The following is an 18,066-nucleotide window of genomic DNA, read 5'->3' on the forward strand; positions in this document are numbered from 1 at the left end:
TCTCCTGCTCGTGAGGGATTCATTACAATATCGTAACATGGTTTAGATTTCTAAATAAACATTCACCTCGTTGCTAGATAGACCTACTCCTGAAAAACTCGTGCGCAAGGCTTTTTGTCCCTACGAGGCCACCGTCATTTACCCGACGGGAGGGGTGAGCGAGTGAGCCCTGCAATCTAGCATTTGACCACTGATGTCACTGTTTTCAACCCATTTTACACACTGGCCCTTTAAGTGTCTCTTCAGGATGGCCATTTTCTTCCCACCTAATTTGTAGGCATGGGGCTTCTCTCCGTCTCCTGTTTCTACAGTGCATTGTGCTTTCTTTTCTGCTGAATTATAAATAAAGTGTGTCGATAGATCTATTCTTGTTCTTCTGACTGAAGCCTTTTTGCATCAAAGCCATCATGTTGTCATTAACTCGTTGTCGGCTGTGTGGCTGGGATTCGGGGAATCTGCTTACATCCCTCAACCAGTTCAACTAATGCCATTGCTTATATTTTAACATATAAAAATATAAGAGAGTACAGACACATTCAGGGAAATACCATGCATTTTGAATGTTCGCCTGTAGTCTTTCTTTTCATCTCACATCTCCTTTTTCTGTCCTACACCAAAAAATATATCTATAACTATAACTATAACTATAACTATAACTATTTTCCTTCATTCTGTCTTTCCTCTGTGCACCCTGAATAGTCACACACACACACACACACACACACACACGTACATGCACTACACACTCATCAGCTGTAATGCTAATGTGAGTAGAGCGACCAGTCATCTCTTGCCTCTTCAACTGAGCCACTGGTTGCTGCTGGCAACAATCTCTCATCAGAGCCGCCAGAAAAAGTGAAGTGTGTTACGCTGCCAGCTTCTGACTACCCCGGTGGTAGTCACAGAAAAGGTTCTTCCATCCAAGAAATGAAAGAAGGGACAATATATTAATGTGTGCCACCGGCTCCCAGGGAATTTAATTGACATTATGGTGTATTTTCTGTTGAATTATGTATTATTCATTATAGCAGGCAAACAAAGTTAGGTTTGCTTTGATAACAAAAAAAATGAAGGTAGCTACAACATGTGGTGATGATTTAAAATTGAAATGAACTCTTTTTGGTTATATACATTTAAAATAAACTGAGAAACAAAATTAAGGACCAGGAAAGTTGCCAGTCTGTCAAAGTTAGTAGAAGTTGTTCATTTTAGCAGAGTAAACAGCACAGCCGTAGATGTGTTTATGACGCTAATGAGGTGTCTGCTGTGCAACACGATTTGTGAATTACTCATTTAACCTGTGTGCAACATCACCTTGATGCTAAAAGGAAAGCTCCCTCTTGTTGGCTGTCACAAGAACAAGTGTAAGACTTTACAGCCGTGCCAGCAGCTCAGTGAGGCTGTAGTTTGGCACAGCAGTGCTTTGATCTAAATGCTAACATCAGCACGCTAACATGCTCGCAACAACAATTCTGACATATGGACGTTTAGCAGGTATAATGCTTAGCGTGAGTTGAGTGTAGTGGTACATGTAAACTCAAATACAGCAGGCTATCTCTGGTTTCTATGTGTGTACACAGACATTTACTGTGCAGAAGGAGTGTAAAAATAGGCCTACACTTTCAGTTCAGTACACACGGAAAAACAATATATATGGAAAGATATTTATTTTCATTTATTTTGAGCAGACTGTACTGCAAGTGTCAAAGAGAGACAAGATCCTCTTGCAGGGGGCTGAGGTAATATTTTTCCCACTGGCAACTTTGTTAAACTTTTTTTCATTATAAAAGTGAGGAACATTTTAAACTCTTCTGTACACTTGATACTTTCCTTAAAGGCAACAGGTCACAACAGCCAAAAAACTGAACTCTCATGCTATGAAATTGAAAATATCAACATATATATAGAATGATGAAAAATAAAGTTTGTGCATCAGGAGCAGTGTTTCAGTTAGCTTCACTGTGGCTACATTAAACATTCAAAGCACCCAAACATTTAGCATCCTGGTGATCAGCATATCTAGGTGATGCTGAATGTGTGACACACTATCCTCGTGTTATATACAACTCTCTCTTGATTGCTGCTGTAGCTGCCCACTTTTTTCTCCTTGAATGGCAAAGGCATGAACTGCCCTACTCTCCCTCTGATTGGCTAGCACTTGTTGCTTTTGTTGGTTGGGTTGGTTAGGTTTAGGCAAGAGGAGTAGGGTTGGTTAGGGTTAGGGTAAGGATAGTCTCTATATACAGACTCTGTATTCAGTGAATGTAGTCTGTAGGCTAACCCCGGAGATCTTGCCTCTGGAAGAAGAGTGGAAGAGCCCTGGTTTCCGGTTGTAGGCTGTTTGTAGTCTGCGTGATATTGACCAATCACATTTGAGCCGGCTGCAGTTGTTGCCAGATTCGTGCGGTGAACTAACGAGGCAGAACATAATTGGCGTCACTGCAAACTCTGAATCCATTGCAATGGTTCAGCATATTTACTTATATATAAACGGAAGTTGGAAACGGCAATTCGCCTCCTCCGCCCAAATCAAACCGGAATGCCAAAAAATCGGGGAGCTGCCCCGAGAGGCTGTATCGCCATCTGCCGGAAGTCAGACGCCGAATACAGCCAATGGGTTCCGAGAATGGGGTAAGCCACTCAGATGCAGAAGAGGCCATGACTTCATCATCCTTGGAAAAAAAAATGACTTCCTGGGAACCTGAGCCTTTTTATTTGCACTTTCATAGTGTGACTGACTCGCACACCAATCTGCTTGTGCTAACCTTGGCACATGTTGCTAACTCACACTTGTGAACTTACAATGATAATAAACTTTATCTGTATCGCACTTTTCAAAACACAGTCAGCTGTGGGGCTTGAATGGAAAATGCCTGGTTTCCTTTTATTACGAGGCAGGCTGTAGGAACAGTTAGGAGGGTCCTACCAGGCAGTGGCTAGGCTCATAGGGCATTAAGTAAATCTGTAAGTATGTATGCAAGGCCATGTAGGGCTTTAAAAGTATTAAGTAAAAGTGTAAAATCATTTCTAGACCTAACAGGTAGTCAGTGTAGTGTCTCTTTAGTTAAAAGTCTGGCAGACGAGTTTTGAATGAGCTGGTGACAGTAAATGACCTTTTGGCTGAGCCCTGAATACAGGGAATAACAGTAATTCAGACGTGGCGAGATGAAAGAATGAATGACTTTTTCAAGGTCTGCTTGAGATAAAAAAGTGTTTGAATTTTGCACTGTTTCTTATTTAACAAAGCACAATTGCACAACCTTGGTTATTTGTATGTTGAAATAGAGCTCAGAGTCAAAGATGACACTGAAATTGTAGGCAGAATACTTTACACTGGAGGACAGAAACTTTGGTTTTACATTACGTTTATCAATCTCGTACCTTGCATTCTGTGGCTGTACGCATCGGACCTTGACCCCAGTACTGTTACAGTTCAGCAGGAATACACTAACTGTTACAGCCCTATTGTACAGTACATACTATTGCTTGGTGTGGTTTTAAAAAATTACAGTATGGTTTGTGAACCCCAGAATTGGAGCCGAGTGTGAAGTGGTCGGGATGAGAGTTAGCACCTCCAAATCTGAGGCCATGGTTCTCTGCCAGAAACCGGTGGATTGCCCCCTCTGGGTTGGGAGAGAGTTACTGCCTGAAGCGAGGGAGTTCAAGTATCTCGGGGTCTTGTTCACAAGCAAGGGTAGAATGGAGCGTGAGATGGATTGGTGGTTTGGTGTGGCGTCTGCAGTGATGCGGGCACTGTGCCGGACCATCGTGGTGAAGAGGATCTGAGCCAGTGGGCAAAGCTTTTGATTGGCTGATCCATCTACGTCCTAACCCTCACCTATGGTCATGAGCTCTGGGTAGTGACCGAAAGAATGAGTTTGTGGATACAAGCAGCCAAAATGAGTTTCCTCAGAAGGGTGGCTGGGCTCAGCCTTAGAGATAGGGTGAGGAGCTCGGACATTTGGAGGGATAAGCAGATGAAAATGGATAGATGGATGGTAGATGATTTCAGTTGATACCTTACCCTAGTACAGACTGTATATATAATGCATGCATATCCATTCTGTGTTAAGTATGTATACTATTTCCCTGCTTTTGTTCAAGCAGTCATAAATTATGTAGCTGGATGAAAAAACAATCTGAAAACTCAACCCTCTGACTGAAATGCAGGGTCCCTCTGGCATTTATTTTTCATTTAAAACCCACTGACTTGTACAACATTACACACAGGCAGTCTGTGGGCGCAAAGTTGCTCCCAAGTCTTTAAATTCATCTACTGAGGGCCCCCTCTGGAAAACAAAGTCTCACTGCAGTGTAACCAGGCCACTCATGTACATTACTAATGGTCTGCCCCCTGTGTAATAATGTACATGTCTGTTGAATCTGCTTAATTATTTAGCGCCAAATTAGTATGGGGTTAGTGTAGAGGCATAACAGGGACAGTAGTTATAAAACACATCAGAATCAGATGGAGCCTGTTTAATATTAATGAATATAAACCCTTTCACTGAACTGAATCTTGACACTTGTTTTTCCTATCAGTTGTTTTCCCCGTGCTTCTGTGGCAATCATGTCAGTACCAGTGAATTAATTGAACACAGAGGAAATAGACAGTGGCTTTAACATATGGTATAATTACATAGGATAGTAATTAGGACTATCTTGCATCTGATGTTTGTTCACCCAGTTCAAGTCAGCACGTGGAATTGCATATGAATTTCTACTCTAACATTTAATCTCTTTTTTTCTGAGGCTGTTTTTGATTCCGTTTGCTTTTAATGCTTCAGCTTTAAACAGCCAACCATGGAAAACCCATTCAGCTTATTATTATTTTTAAGTGATGGTTAAATGTTGATGCCTTTATATCTTTTCTGCAGATGTATGAAAGATTTATTCACCTCATGTCATCACTCTGATCATATAGCTGGTTAGCAGTGTTGGGGTAATGCGTTACAAAAGTAACATGTTTCAGTAATATACTACGTTTTAGCAGTAACTGAGTAATATAATGCGTTAATAACAGAATAGCAGGTAATTATTACATTTACAGTATAACATAATGCATTACTACCCAAAATAAACTATTTATTGTTTTTAATTTTTCATTCTTTCACACCGTTCCACTTCCGCCGGTGTGCCACTGGAAAAAAAAAACATCCCCAAGACACAATAACCTTTATTGTGTCTTGTCATGTCACTACAGACTACATCATAGAAGGGGCCCAGTGATCAGCACAGCTGGGACATGCCGTACTGTGCCCCACCTGGCACATGACTGACCTTCAATGGTGAAATGTGGTTGAAATTATGTCAATCATTGTTTCAACATTAAAGGCCCATTCACACCAGGATAGTCCGAGGGACTCGGTCCGATTGGGCGGGGAATGCTGAAAAATTTCACACCTTCATTTGGTCTGGTTCACTTTCACACTACACTTTTTAAAGTGGACAAAACCGCCTGGACAACATCACGCAGTTACAACAGTTGCTCGTTTGGGGGCGATATTGCCCGAAACGACCAGGAAGAAAAAAAGCATGAGGAAGAAGAAAATCCGGCTCATTGATTGGCCAGGACCGAAAACGGAAATCCATTGTGGGTAGCCACAAGCACCTGCGATATATAGTCCTCTGACCATATATCAATAAGCACCTGCACCTCCTCACTACTCCACGTCTGCCCACGAGACATTTTCCAACTTTTTGTTTTTTTTACCTCTGCTTCTCCCGGTTGGCTTTGGGGTTTTTTCTACCCAAAATGCACTGCACTCTGCATCACTTCCTCTCTTTTTTGCTTCCTCTCTTTGTTTCGCTGGATAGTCCATTTGCATTTCCTACTGTAAGCAAACCGCGCCAGGGTTCAATTGCAAGTGAACCGAGACCCCCAGTTTTCAAGCGGACCAGGGTTTGCTCATTTGGTCCGCACCAGAGTTCAAATGAGCATTCACACCACTCCAAATGAACCAAACTATGCGTGGAAGAGGGCCAGGGTTCGTTTAAAGCGGCCCAAATTGCGCCAGTGTGAATGCGTCCTGAAACAACATTGAAACAACGTTGAATTTTGGTGGTTGTAAAAAACGTTAACAAAATTCTCATAAATCAACATCTCAATTGAAAAACATATGTTTCAACATTGAAACAATTTTGAAACAACGATTAACGTTTACGGAACAACGTTGATTCATCTATCAAAATCAAAACATAATTCAATAGTGATTCAACCATGGTGTATGCCATTGATTGAACAGTGAATAAACATTAAAATGCTAGCTGCGGCGTTATCATGCTCAGTGTGTTTCCATTAATATATGACGACGTACAACGTATCCTGTTCTGCGTTTGCGTCCTAAGGCTAAAGCAGCGGGGATAAGGAGCTGGCCTGGTTTGTTTTTTCCTTGTTCAGGTGATCGGGACATCTGGCATGGGTGATGTTAGTAGCTATATGTTCGATGTGTTTCCATTCACATTTTTCACATGTTTTGAGCTACCCATTTTGGCACACTTTTTTGTTGCAGATGCTGTTTAATGGAGGCATTGGGGTTTAAAATTGTGACTGGGCCAACTCGTTGTCAATTAAGAAAATATACCAATGGGCCAGACTTCCTGTATCATTGGCAGTTATACAGTTATGTCGGCCTAAAAGGAATCATGGCTCCACGGGAAACGGCCCGATATGCCAGATGGCCTGTCCACTGTCCCTGCTCACATGCCTAATTTTGAGGGTTACAGGGTTTTTTCTTGGAGGGTAGCTATAATCGATAAGAATGTAGGACAGGCAAATATAAGCTTTTGCCTCAGCCTGAGCCTCTTCAGTCACTGCTTAACACATAAACTGTTGATTTTGTTTATACCCTTTTATTTGTTTAAACTTACTGTATTATGTGTGATGACAGAATAAAACACCACTACTGAAAGACCAAACCAGCAAACTGGATCTTTCCCCTGCAGGTCACTGACAAGATGCTCCCGCTTTACATCTTGCTGACTCTGTGTAGAATGTTTTAAAACAGCAATCTCTTCCTGTAACCAGCCATAACAGCCAAAGGCAGCGGTGTTCAAGCTGAACTCCCTGTGGTTTGTGTAAATATCAAATTCTGCTCCTCTCTGTGCTGGCCTCTGTGCTGCTATGGGCTCACAGTAGGAACCCAGACTCTCTTCACAGCCTGAGCGCTTTTGGCCAGACTTGAGTTGAGACAAAGAAAACTGGAAAAGGTAGTGAGAGAGAAAAAGGATTTACAGAAGCCGTGAGCTTGGCCTTGTGAAGGGGAGAGGTAACATTACAGTACAAACTTTTCCTTCCTGCAGAGACACATTTTCATGCAGTAAGGAACAAAGTCAATACTGCCCTGCAAAGCCCAAACACAGAACCTTTGTATTACAGTGAAACTGAGACCAGAGTCTGACTTTTTTAAATAACTTAGGTCAAACAGCAAGACGACATAGAAATGTGTAATTGGCAGCAACAAAACAGAGGTAACCAAACTGCAGTGACTGCACTCTGGCTAGTTCAGCCTGTTCAATCTATTGAAATAACCACAGCTACCCCTAAAGCTAAAGACTGGACCAAGACCTTCTTGAAGAGGTGGTCTTGATCCGGTTACAAACGAACTCTGATGCGGTTCCATCCATCATCTGTGGTGAGAACGTGTTCCAACCTGGATCTGAACCAACTGCAGTCACATGACACATTGTTTGGGTTAAACATGAGCATGTTACAGTCCTGGAGGATTATTAATGTGCACCTCCTCCTGTACTGCCTTAATATGCACATTCAGCACATCCAATGCATCAAAACATTGTTTTCTAGTTGGAGCCGCGCCTCGTTTTCAAACTGTATGGTTTGACTAAAATGAACAATGACAGCAATATAGTCCACGATGAGCAGCGCTAAAATCAACCTGCGTAGTTGTCCCTCCATTGTGACATTAGAAAGTGTCACATTTATCTTGCAAGTGTACTCTTCTTCAGCGTTTTGTTTACTTCCTGGATTTTTCCCACGTGGAAATTCTGACCAATCAAGAGCAGCTTTCTCACACAAGGCATTTTATCTGGTCCACTTGTAAATGCAAAGCCTCCTTCCTTCAGTCCTTCTTGAAAAGCTCAGTGTTGCGACTCCTTCCTTCAGTCCTTCTTGAAAAGCTCAGTGTTGCGATATTTGCACATATCCAAATATCTGCTTCATAGTGTTTGAAAGCAGGTGTATGTTTCCTCTTCTGACTAGTAATGTTGGCTTTTCTTTTCCGTGTCCATCTGTTGCCTTCTAAAGTGTCGGCGAGTTTGTTTGCGTACAATATCTCCATGACAACACACAGAGCTGACGGTAAACAGTTAAGAGGCCATGTGTCGCAACGTGAATGAAAAACCCCAGTTGAGACGCTAATCCAGGAAAATCCAGACATAAATTTGTTGATTACATGACTTGTATCAAAGTCAGAATACTGTCATATTCAGAATAATAGGGGGATATTAGTGTGCATGTAAACGTGCAAGTTATAATTACAACTGTGTCATCATCCTTGTCCTCTTCACAGCTTGACAGTGGCCTACAAACTTCAAACCAATTTGTCTCTCAGCTTCACTGTCCTTGTAGTTCCTGCTCTCTGCTTTTGTGTGACAGAATATAATACACTATCACCTGGAACCTGTAGTATGTAGGCGTGTGTGCCAACATGCAGTGTTTGGATAGCCGACATCTCCTGCTCGGTCACTGACAAGAGGAAGATGAGCCAGGGAGCAGACGAGATAAAACAAACACTGGAAAGAGAGAGATCCTTTGAGAGAGGAGAGGAGGGCGGGCTGATGGCAGAGAGAGCTCTTTTATCTCCGCTCCTCAGGAGACGGTGTTCTTGAACTGCTTCCTACATACCTGCATCCTACAAAAAAAGTACGGGAAGTTATTGTCTTCACCCCCAGGACTTGTTCCTACTAACCGTCCATAAAGTCTGTACTGAACTGGGGAGAAGGGTGTTTAAGTATGCTGCTACCTCGGCTTGGAATCAGTTGCACAATTACCCATATCTTCAGGAGCGGGTCTCTTTGGGCGCATGTAAATTGATTCTGAATGACTAAGAAGCAGGCACATCTGCCTGTGGATGTTTTGAATGTTGAATAATGTTTTATTGATATCTTATAATTCTGTAATTTGTTCTTTTTTATTTTAAATTATGTTTGTTTTTAGTCTGTTATTTGTGCTGCTGTCTGTCTTAGCCAGGACACTCTGGAAAAGAGATTCTCAATCTGAGTGAGTCTTTTATTTGTAGTTAGATAAAGAGAACGTCTCTCACCATCATCCTCTCTTCTTCTGCCCGGCTTTCTTCTGTCTTTTCCCAGTCATAATACCCATATTGACTTTCTGCCTTCTTTAAAAGCTCTATTACCGTCACCATGTCCTCCTGTTTGAAGCTAATTTAAGCAAGTGTTTCTCACCTCTGGTCTTATTATCTCTCATCTACCTACAGCTGTAGCCAATGTAAAAGCTTCATCTTTTATTGCATGCACTGCGAGCAACACTGAAACACTGGTGTGCATATTTAATGTCTGTGAACTTGCTGCACGAGGCCTTCAAACATTCATTAAACTCTACTTTTCAGCAATTAAGCGAGACGAGGTAGCAGCGGATTAGCAAAACTGTAAATTCGAAACAGATGCTACACTTTCCCAGCTTCAGTGTCGATACAGTAAGACAGACAGACCCTCATTTGCTCTGTTCTTTCCGCTCTTCCTCTAGACGCCAAAGCCTGCCCCAGCGGTGAGTTCATGTGCTCCAACCGCAAGTGCTTGGCCACCGTCTACGTCTGCGACGGCGACGACGACTGTGGAGACGGCAGCGACGAGCTCAAGTGTGCCTCCCCTCTGACCTGCGGGCCCAACCATCTCCGATGTAACACCTCAGAGTGTGTGCCGCTCATGTGGAGCTGCGACGGAGACCCAGACTGCTCTGACAGTTCGGATGAAGGCCCAGAGCGCTGCGGTGGTGACGGGGTCCCGTACCTGCCCAATCGACGGACAAACTGCACCGCTGGGGAGTTCCGCTGTGCCAATGGGGAGTGTGTGCGGCTGACGTGGAAGTGTGACGGAGATCCAGACTGCAAGGATAAGTCTGATGAGTCTGACTGCCGTGAGTTTCCCTCTCTGTCTCTTTACCCCCTCCCCTTACACTGTACCCTCCTGTCAACCCTTCTGTCCCATGTTTTTTATCTTGCAGGAGCTTTTATGTCCTCTGTTGTATCAGAACTATCCCCTCTATTCATGTTTGAAAGGCTGTCCTCTGTTTGAAAGGGTTTCTGCACACATGGAATATGTAACAGGAGTTTCAGTACAATAGAGAATGATACATACTCTATGTAACCATGAAGAGACTGTAGCTGTGTTCCAGTTTGAAACGAGTATGTCTTACTTCATACTGACAATGTGAATCTGAGTCCCACAATGCCATGCACAAAGAAAACGGAGGAGCCACTTAAAGTTGCAGAACATTAAATTAATTTGCAGATGGTGGTGAAACAGCTCGAGAAAGATCAAAAACAAAATATGTAAAAAATCAGAAGACAAAACATTTTGATTTGTCTTTGTGAACTTTAATTGGCAGCAGCTTCCCAAGTAGGAGTTTGATTGAATTCTGTCTGAACACAAATTGCAGAATTTCTTATATTGAAGTCTTGCATATTAACTTCAAAGAGAACATACACTATTACATAATATATAATGCATTCTGTTTGCAGTTATTATGTAGGATGAAATCAGTGCACAGCACATCTCTTTGGCTCGAGGCTGATTGTAGAACTATAGTTATGTACACAACCGTCTGTTCTGGTTTATAATGGATGGTTTTGTTTAAATTTTTGCAGGTTTTCATCATTTTTAAAGGGACAGTTCACCCCAGAATCAAAAACACAGATTTATCCTCTTACCTGTAGTGCTATTTATCGATCTAGATTGTTTTGGTGTGAGTTGCAGAGTGTTGGAGATATCAGTATAATGGAACTAGATGGCACTCAGCTTGTGGAGCTCAAAGTGCCAAGAAATACATTTGAAAAACTCAACATCAATGTCTCTTTCCAGAAATCATGACCTGGTTACTCAAGANATAATGGAACTAGATGGCACTCAGCTTGTGGAGCTCAAAGTGCCAAGAAATACATTTGAAAAACTCAACATCAATGTCTCTTTCCAGAAATCATGACCTGGTTACTCAAGATAATCCACAGACCTTGTTGTGAGCAGTTTCATGTAGGAACTATTTTCTTTTGACTAGACCCGTTTCCACTGAAGACGTTCCTGGTACTATTTGGGGGGCAGGAACTACTACAGGAACGTCCTCTCGCTCAGCCCTCTCAACCGCCGTGTCTCCACTGAGAGGGTGGAGTAGGAGGAAGGTTCCCGTAAAGTTTCCGGGCTCTGGATGTGACGTAATCGTTGCGCGACCATTTTGACCGGGGCGACGCGGCAAAGAAACAAACAAAGAAGAACAACAACAAAGAAGAAGAAGCAGAAGTCTTACGACTCCTTTTAAAAATGCTGGCTATTTTGTCGCTTTCTGTTGACGTCACATCCCGCCTTGAGTATATCCAATCAGCACCAAGTAAACCCCAAGCCCCACCCAGGAGTTTTTCGGGGCCGTTCTGAGTACCTACTCCGAGGCAGGGACTTGTTTAGCCCCTGTAAAAGTTCTGGAACTCTGTCTTTCGGGGGTGGTTCCTGCGGTGGAGACATGCACCAACGGCCCCGGCCCCGTAAAATTACCCCGAAGTTCCTGCGGTGGAAACGGGCCTACTGTCCTACACCTGCCATCGTATCACTGTACAGAAGGAAGCGTGCATCTACTCAGAGTCCTGCACAGGTCCATTTTTTAAAATCTGCACCCACCCATACCCGTAAAAGTTCAGTAACAGAACCAACCTGTTACCCGTCATTATGTCCAAGTTAAAGCCACACCCTCAACCCGAAACACACACAGGCTACAGTAACTCACATTAAACTGGGCTCTCCATTCTTGAATTACAAATCCAGCTGAGAAAAAGTCTCTTCCACTGGCTGCATTTGATACCAGGATGTCAAAAACATTTCATGCAGTCACTGCCAGGTTAGGAAACATTTTAGCATGCCCCTGCCACCACCACAAAACCTCAAAAGGATCCTCCTTAGGTGTCTTGAACTCGATGTAGGCTGCCACCTCATCCTCGGGCTGCAAAGTTTCATCACTGGAGTCCTCCACATTGGTGACGAATGTGACAACAGGGTGAAAGGTGTCACTGACTTTCAAGATAAAGGAACAGCAGCTTGATAATAGTGATTTAGACGTCAAAATATTACACATGTACTGCACAACTTTTTCATTTGTTTTATTCTGAAAAATAGTATGTATATTTTTGTTCTCACCCGTTGCCTGCCCAAGTGTATTTTTACCCATTAGACACCCCCGGGTACCCAACCAGGTGCAGGTCTCTGAATCTACTGCTGGCTCACTTAGCACTGCTGAGCTAGCTAACATTATAGCTCAGCTGAGGAGGATGCCATTAGTGCTTCATCTCACACTGTCACGAGCACAAGCCTCTTGTCCATGAGTAGATGCACACTTCCTTCTGTGCAGTGATATGATTGGCAGGTGTAGTTCAGTCAAAAGAAAATAGTTCTTACATGAAACTGCTCACAACAAGGTCTGTGGATTATCTTGAGTAACCAGGTCATGATTTCTGGAAAGAGACATTGGTCTTAAATTTTTCAAATGTATTTTTTTGGCACTTTGAGCACCACAAGCTGAGTGCCATCTAGTTTTATTATATTGGAGAGAAGGCAGACATCTCCACAGCCGATATCTCCAACACTCTGCAACTCACACTAAAACAATCTAGACTGATAAATAACACTACAGGTAAGAGGGAAAATGTGTGGTTTTGGTTTTAGAATGAACTGCCCCTTTAAATCTAACAACTCTAACATATTGTTCCTTCTTTGATTCTGTACAGATTATATTACCACTATGAATATATAACCAGAAGAATCTTGACCTTTTACATTTATTATGCTTGTCTTGCACAAAGATTCTTTCAGACCAATCAGATTCCAACACATTCAGAAATAATCACATTGAAGGTCAGATTTATTTTACCTTATCTTTGTGTGGGCGGTATGTTAAGATATGTGTTTGCTTTGAGACTGGAAAGAAGGAAATAAAATCTCCAACAATGTTTTCTTCCTCTTCTGAGGTGTTACTTTGTCATTTAGCACATTTTCACTCCGCTGGGAGTTGGTGTAGCATTTCTTTTTTTCTAAATGTGTCTGGTAAAGAATCTGTTTCTGTTGATAAACACAGTGTGAAGATGGGGCCTTGCGATAAAACAGGTTTTCCTATTAGCTGGTCATGGATGGGGGAGCCCTGAAGCTCTTGTCTCACTAAGCCAGAGTGTGAAGCCCAGATAGTCCCACTATTCATTATCAAGATGTGCGGTGCACACATCAAACGCACCTCTCACTCTCGGTGGTGTCATATAAGCAGCACTTACAAGAGATTGATGTTTTGTTAGCCAGCTGGATCTCTGCATTAAGAGAGAGGCCTGGAGGCGGTTAGAGCCACAACCTCGAATTTGTCCAGAGGTTACTGTGGTAACCATTTGTGCTCTACCTTCGCTACCTTTGCCATACTCACATGCTTTAACGTCAGTGTGGGACGTTAGGATTGAGGATTGATTTGAGATGTATATTGGATTTTTTGTCAAATCTTCAGATGAAGACAAATGCTATTGTAATTAATCATTGAATATACACTGTGCACATGTGTCTGTATCCAATGATAGATCACTGTAATATTGAAAAAAAAATGCAACTGGATGTTAAATCTCCACTTTGCTTTAGTCATTTTCTAAGAGGAGACTTTTCACCCATATTTCCATTAAGAAAGTGGTTTCAAGTTTCAATTAAAGTCATAAAACTTTTGTTCAACTAACAATAATCCTTCTGTTTTCACTCCTTTATTAATCATTCTGACTGATAATAATATAAGTTATGTAACACTGTGATACCGTACAACCACCATATTTCCTTCGATGGTCACTGTACCATGAAAATCTCATACTGCTGCAACCCTATTACACAGTTAATACAGTTATTTTCATCGTCAATGAATCTGTTGATTTTCTTGATTAATGGATGAGTTGTTTGCTCTATTGAATGTCAAACAGTGGTTAAAAATGTCAATCACTCTTTCCCAAAGCCAAAGATGACGTCCTCAAATGTTTCGCTTTGTCCACAACCCAAATACATTCAGTGAACTGTCATAGAGGGGTGAAGAAACCAGAAAATATTCATGTTTAAGAAGCTGGAAACAGCGAATTTTGATTTTTTTTTCCTTTAAAAAAAACAAAAACATTGTTAATCCACTATCAGATAAGATGGTGATTAATTTTATTTATTGAATTGAATTTTTCTGTATTTGACAGGGACAATGCACACCTTCTTAGCTGCACCGGAGTTAGCTATAAGCTAATTTACATCAGTAGTCCCTGGACAAGAAGTAGAGAATAACAACTCAGTTAAGAGAATTAAAACTGTAATATGAAAACACAATTACAAGGCAGAATTCATTTACTTTACAACAACAAGGACAGTTTAATAGTTGACAACTAATCGATGAATGAAGTTATTGAGAGAGCAGCTAAAGAAAAAAACTTTTAAAATGGCACTGGCAAGTTTTGATGCAGTACTGCCATGTGAAAATGGCCATCGCAGCAGAAGCAGAAGCAGAAGAAGAAGAAGAAGTAGAAGAAGAGGTAGACGGGGTAGAAGAGGTAGACAAGGTAGGAGAATAATTGGTAGAAGTAGTAGAAGAATTGGAAGAAGAAGAAGAAGAAGAGGTAGAAGTAGTAGAAGAAGAAGAGGTAGAAGTAGCAGAAGAAGAAGAAGAGGTAGACGTAGTAGAAGAAGAAGAAGAAGTAGTAGAAGAAGAAGTAGTAGAAGAAGAGGTAGAAGTAGTAGAAGTAGAAGAAGAAGAAGAGGTAGAAGTAGTAGAAGAAGAAGAAGAAGAGGTAGAAGTAGTAGTAGAAGAAGAAGAATTGGTAGAAGTAGTAGAAGAAGTAGATACTTTATTGATCCCGAGGGAAATCAAGGCACCCAGTACCTTACTACACAACGCAAAAACAAGACAAGATACACATATGGACAGAGAAAATAGGTAAAACTAATAGAAACATAAGAATAAAAACACAGAGCAGTGAAAAGATAATTGGATGTAGTCACCATGACATCACGCATTCGTTTTTGAAGCCTCGAGTTTGGCATTTTGGCCGTCCCCATCTTGGATTTTTGCAACCGTAAGTGACCATATTTGGATGAGAAAGTGGAGCTGTGGGGGAGCAAGAGATGGATCTGACTCATATGTGATGGAGCCTTGCAGACAGCCTGTCACTCATAGCGAGCATGCCCCTAATTATGTATAACTTTAAGCCTTAATAAAATGTTAACGGGTGAGTTGTAGAAAACTTCACCTCCTGTACAGTTGGCAAAAACAGGGAAATTAGCAGAGAACAAAACTGTTTTCATTTTAAAATGGAGGTCTACAAGTTGACTCACTTTTGGAGTCAGCCTCTAGTGGCCATTCGAGGAACTGCAGTTTTTGGCACCTGTGCTTTGGCTTCATCTTACAGCCCGGAGGTTGCCGCCTGCTCATGATGTATATATTACATGTTGCAAGTTCTAATATTCTACTGTGATTGCAGGTTTTTACAGTCCAGTAGCTGAATAAAGATAAAGATGCAACCCATATGAGCTTGTTGTATATTGGCTGTATCCAGTGTTGTGTATGTGGTACTATAAAGTGATTTATTGCTTGTGTGTAGTGAATAATACAGAAGATAAGGAACTTGAAAAAAATATAAGGAAAACTAAACCACAATTAGATTGTCCTCCCTTATCATTAAGCCCTGAAGAGTATTCTCATCCTGTTGTGTCTTTGTATGTGTCTACGTGTGTCCAGGCAGCAGCGTCCCTGTCTCCATTACATTCCCTCTGTTCTGCTCATCTTGTGATAACACTAAATCATATCCCCCTCAGTCATATATATTGCTTTTTAGTGTGGTTTAGAAAGGAGTTATATGAGCATACTGGGCCCTGTTGATGAAAAGCTTGTCTGTGCTTGGGATATTAATGAAATGTGGTGTGGCTTCATGCAGCCTCCATCTTTGCGTTGCTATATTGAAAATCATTCATCACACACCCTCTGTCCCAGGCAGCGCCCAGCACAGAGTGTGCATGGATAGAAGTAAAGCTCTGTACCGTAAACGTTAGTGCACAATGTTTTTAATTTCATGCATGCTTCTACAAGAGGATTTAGTAAAATTTGTTTTTGAGCATGTCCTCCCTTTATTAGACAGATGAAAGTGGAGTTATGTAAAACTGATGAGGTGAAACGCAACCAAAGGTCTTGCGCTGGTCTCAACCACAGGATGTTGTGTTCCTCTTGTAGGGATTAAAGGGGATTTACAAGTCCAATTTCAAGTGTGTGTGTGTCTCTTGCAGCCCTGCTGACGTGTCGTCCCGATGAGTTCCAGTGCGGTGATGGTTCCTGCATCCACGGCACCAAGCAGTGTAACAAGGTCCATGACTGTCCCGACCACAGCGACGAATCTGGCTGTGTCAACGGTGGGTACACCTGTCATGGCTGGCTGCGTGTCTTGCTGCCAGAATCTGTCCTCGTCTCTGCCCGTTCACCTGTTTGCTTCTTTTGTGCACGTGTCTGTTTGAATCTGTCTTCCTATTTGTTGGTCTGTCTGCAAGTATTTATATTTGATTCTGTGTGTATCTGCCTTTTGCACACGTTCTCTTTGACAAATACTTTAACTTTTGCGACAGGATGTGTGTGATCTGAATAATTCGGTTGCCTCCCAGCTGTGTTTGTGGTAGAAATAAAGGGAATTTAAGATCAAAGTAACATAACTGCTATCACAATACATTCTGCAATCCCCTTTTTATTTGCTTATCCGCTTTATATTTGCTCTCACTACTTTAAATTTTTTTCCCAGCTTGTGGTTTGAGTTGAAATCTGATATCAGATTGTGCAAAATGTAATGAACATTGACGAATAGCAGATTTAGCATCTTAACGTTGCAATCCTTAAAGGGGACATATCCTCATTTTCAGGTTCATACTTGTATTTTGAGTTTAGAACATACACTGACCGGCCACTTTATTAGGTACACCTTGCTAGTACCAGGTTGCCTTGAGAACTGCCTTAATTCTTGGTGGCAAAGATTCAACAAGGTGCTGGAAACATTCCTCAGAGATTTTGGTCCATATTGACATGATAGCATCACACAGTTGCTGCAGATTTGTCGGCTGCACATCCATGATGTGAATCTCCCGTTCCACCACATCCCAAAGGTGCTCTATTGGATTGAGATCTGGTGACTGTGGAGGCCATTGGAGTACAGTGAACTCATTGATACCGCGTGCATAGGTAGGAAATTTCCAGTGTGGGAATGGCGGACCCCGCCTCTTACAATGAGAGCCCGGTCACACTCGGAAGTCATCGAAATCCGGCACTTGGGCCACAAAGTTGGCTGACATCTGCCTGCCTGTGCCAGATTAACATGACGATTACAAGGAACAGACACAGTTGTTATAAAACATTTTTTGGTTATTCTTAATTTTGCAACGTTTATGAAAAAGAAAAAAGTAAAAACTGAGATTTTGTGATGACTTTTTAGCCTTGAGCTCCAAAAATGTTTTGGTCCTGAGCTCACAGCCCTGTGAATATTTTTTTCTGGATTGTTATACATTTTTCATCTGACGTACTTTTCCCAATTCGAGTCTTCAGCTCAGCTTTACAGTTTCTAACAAATCTGATTATCTCACAGCTGAATCTACAACTACACTGAATGTGTCAGGAACCGACGAAAAAGGCATCCTTTAACGTCGGCATGATATGCGGCCGGTTGCTGTTATAGTTTAATGGTGCCTGGCAGTAAACATGGCAATGGCGAAACTTACGGCGGCAAAAGTCCGAGTGGGGCGGGCGGTAGGGGTGGTTGATGGGTCCAACAAACCACAACTTTCACCCAAGAGAGCGGTGTTTGCGTC

The 18,066-nt window shown here is 41.9% G+C and overlaps 1 protein-coding gene across 3 annotated transcripts in view; it reads left to right on the forward strand.

The window, feature by feature from the left end:
- The window catches only part of LOC126383007 (low-density lipoprotein receptor-related protein 8-like), a 161,213-nt gene that overhangs the window by 91,306 nt on the left and 51,841 nt on the right, over positions 1-18,066 (forward strand). For all 3 annotated transcript variants that reach the window (XM_050033352.1, XM_050033353.1, XM_050033354.1), the window contains exons 5-6: positions 9,725-10,114; positions 16,507-16,629. In XM_050033352.1, the coding sequence (XP_049889309.1) occupies positions 9,725-10,114; positions 16,507-16,629 (513 nt within the window). The remainder of the gene's footprint in view (positions 1-9,724; positions 10,115-16,506; positions 16,630-18,066) is intronic.

This window comes from Epinephelus moara, chromosome 21 (assembly GCF_006386435.1).
Source record: "Epinephelus moara isolate mb chromosome 21, YSFRI_EMoa_1.0, whole genome shotgun sequence".
Lineage (NCBI taxonomy): Eukaryota > Metazoa > Chordata > Actinopteri > Perciformes > Serranidae > Epinephelus > Epinephelus moara.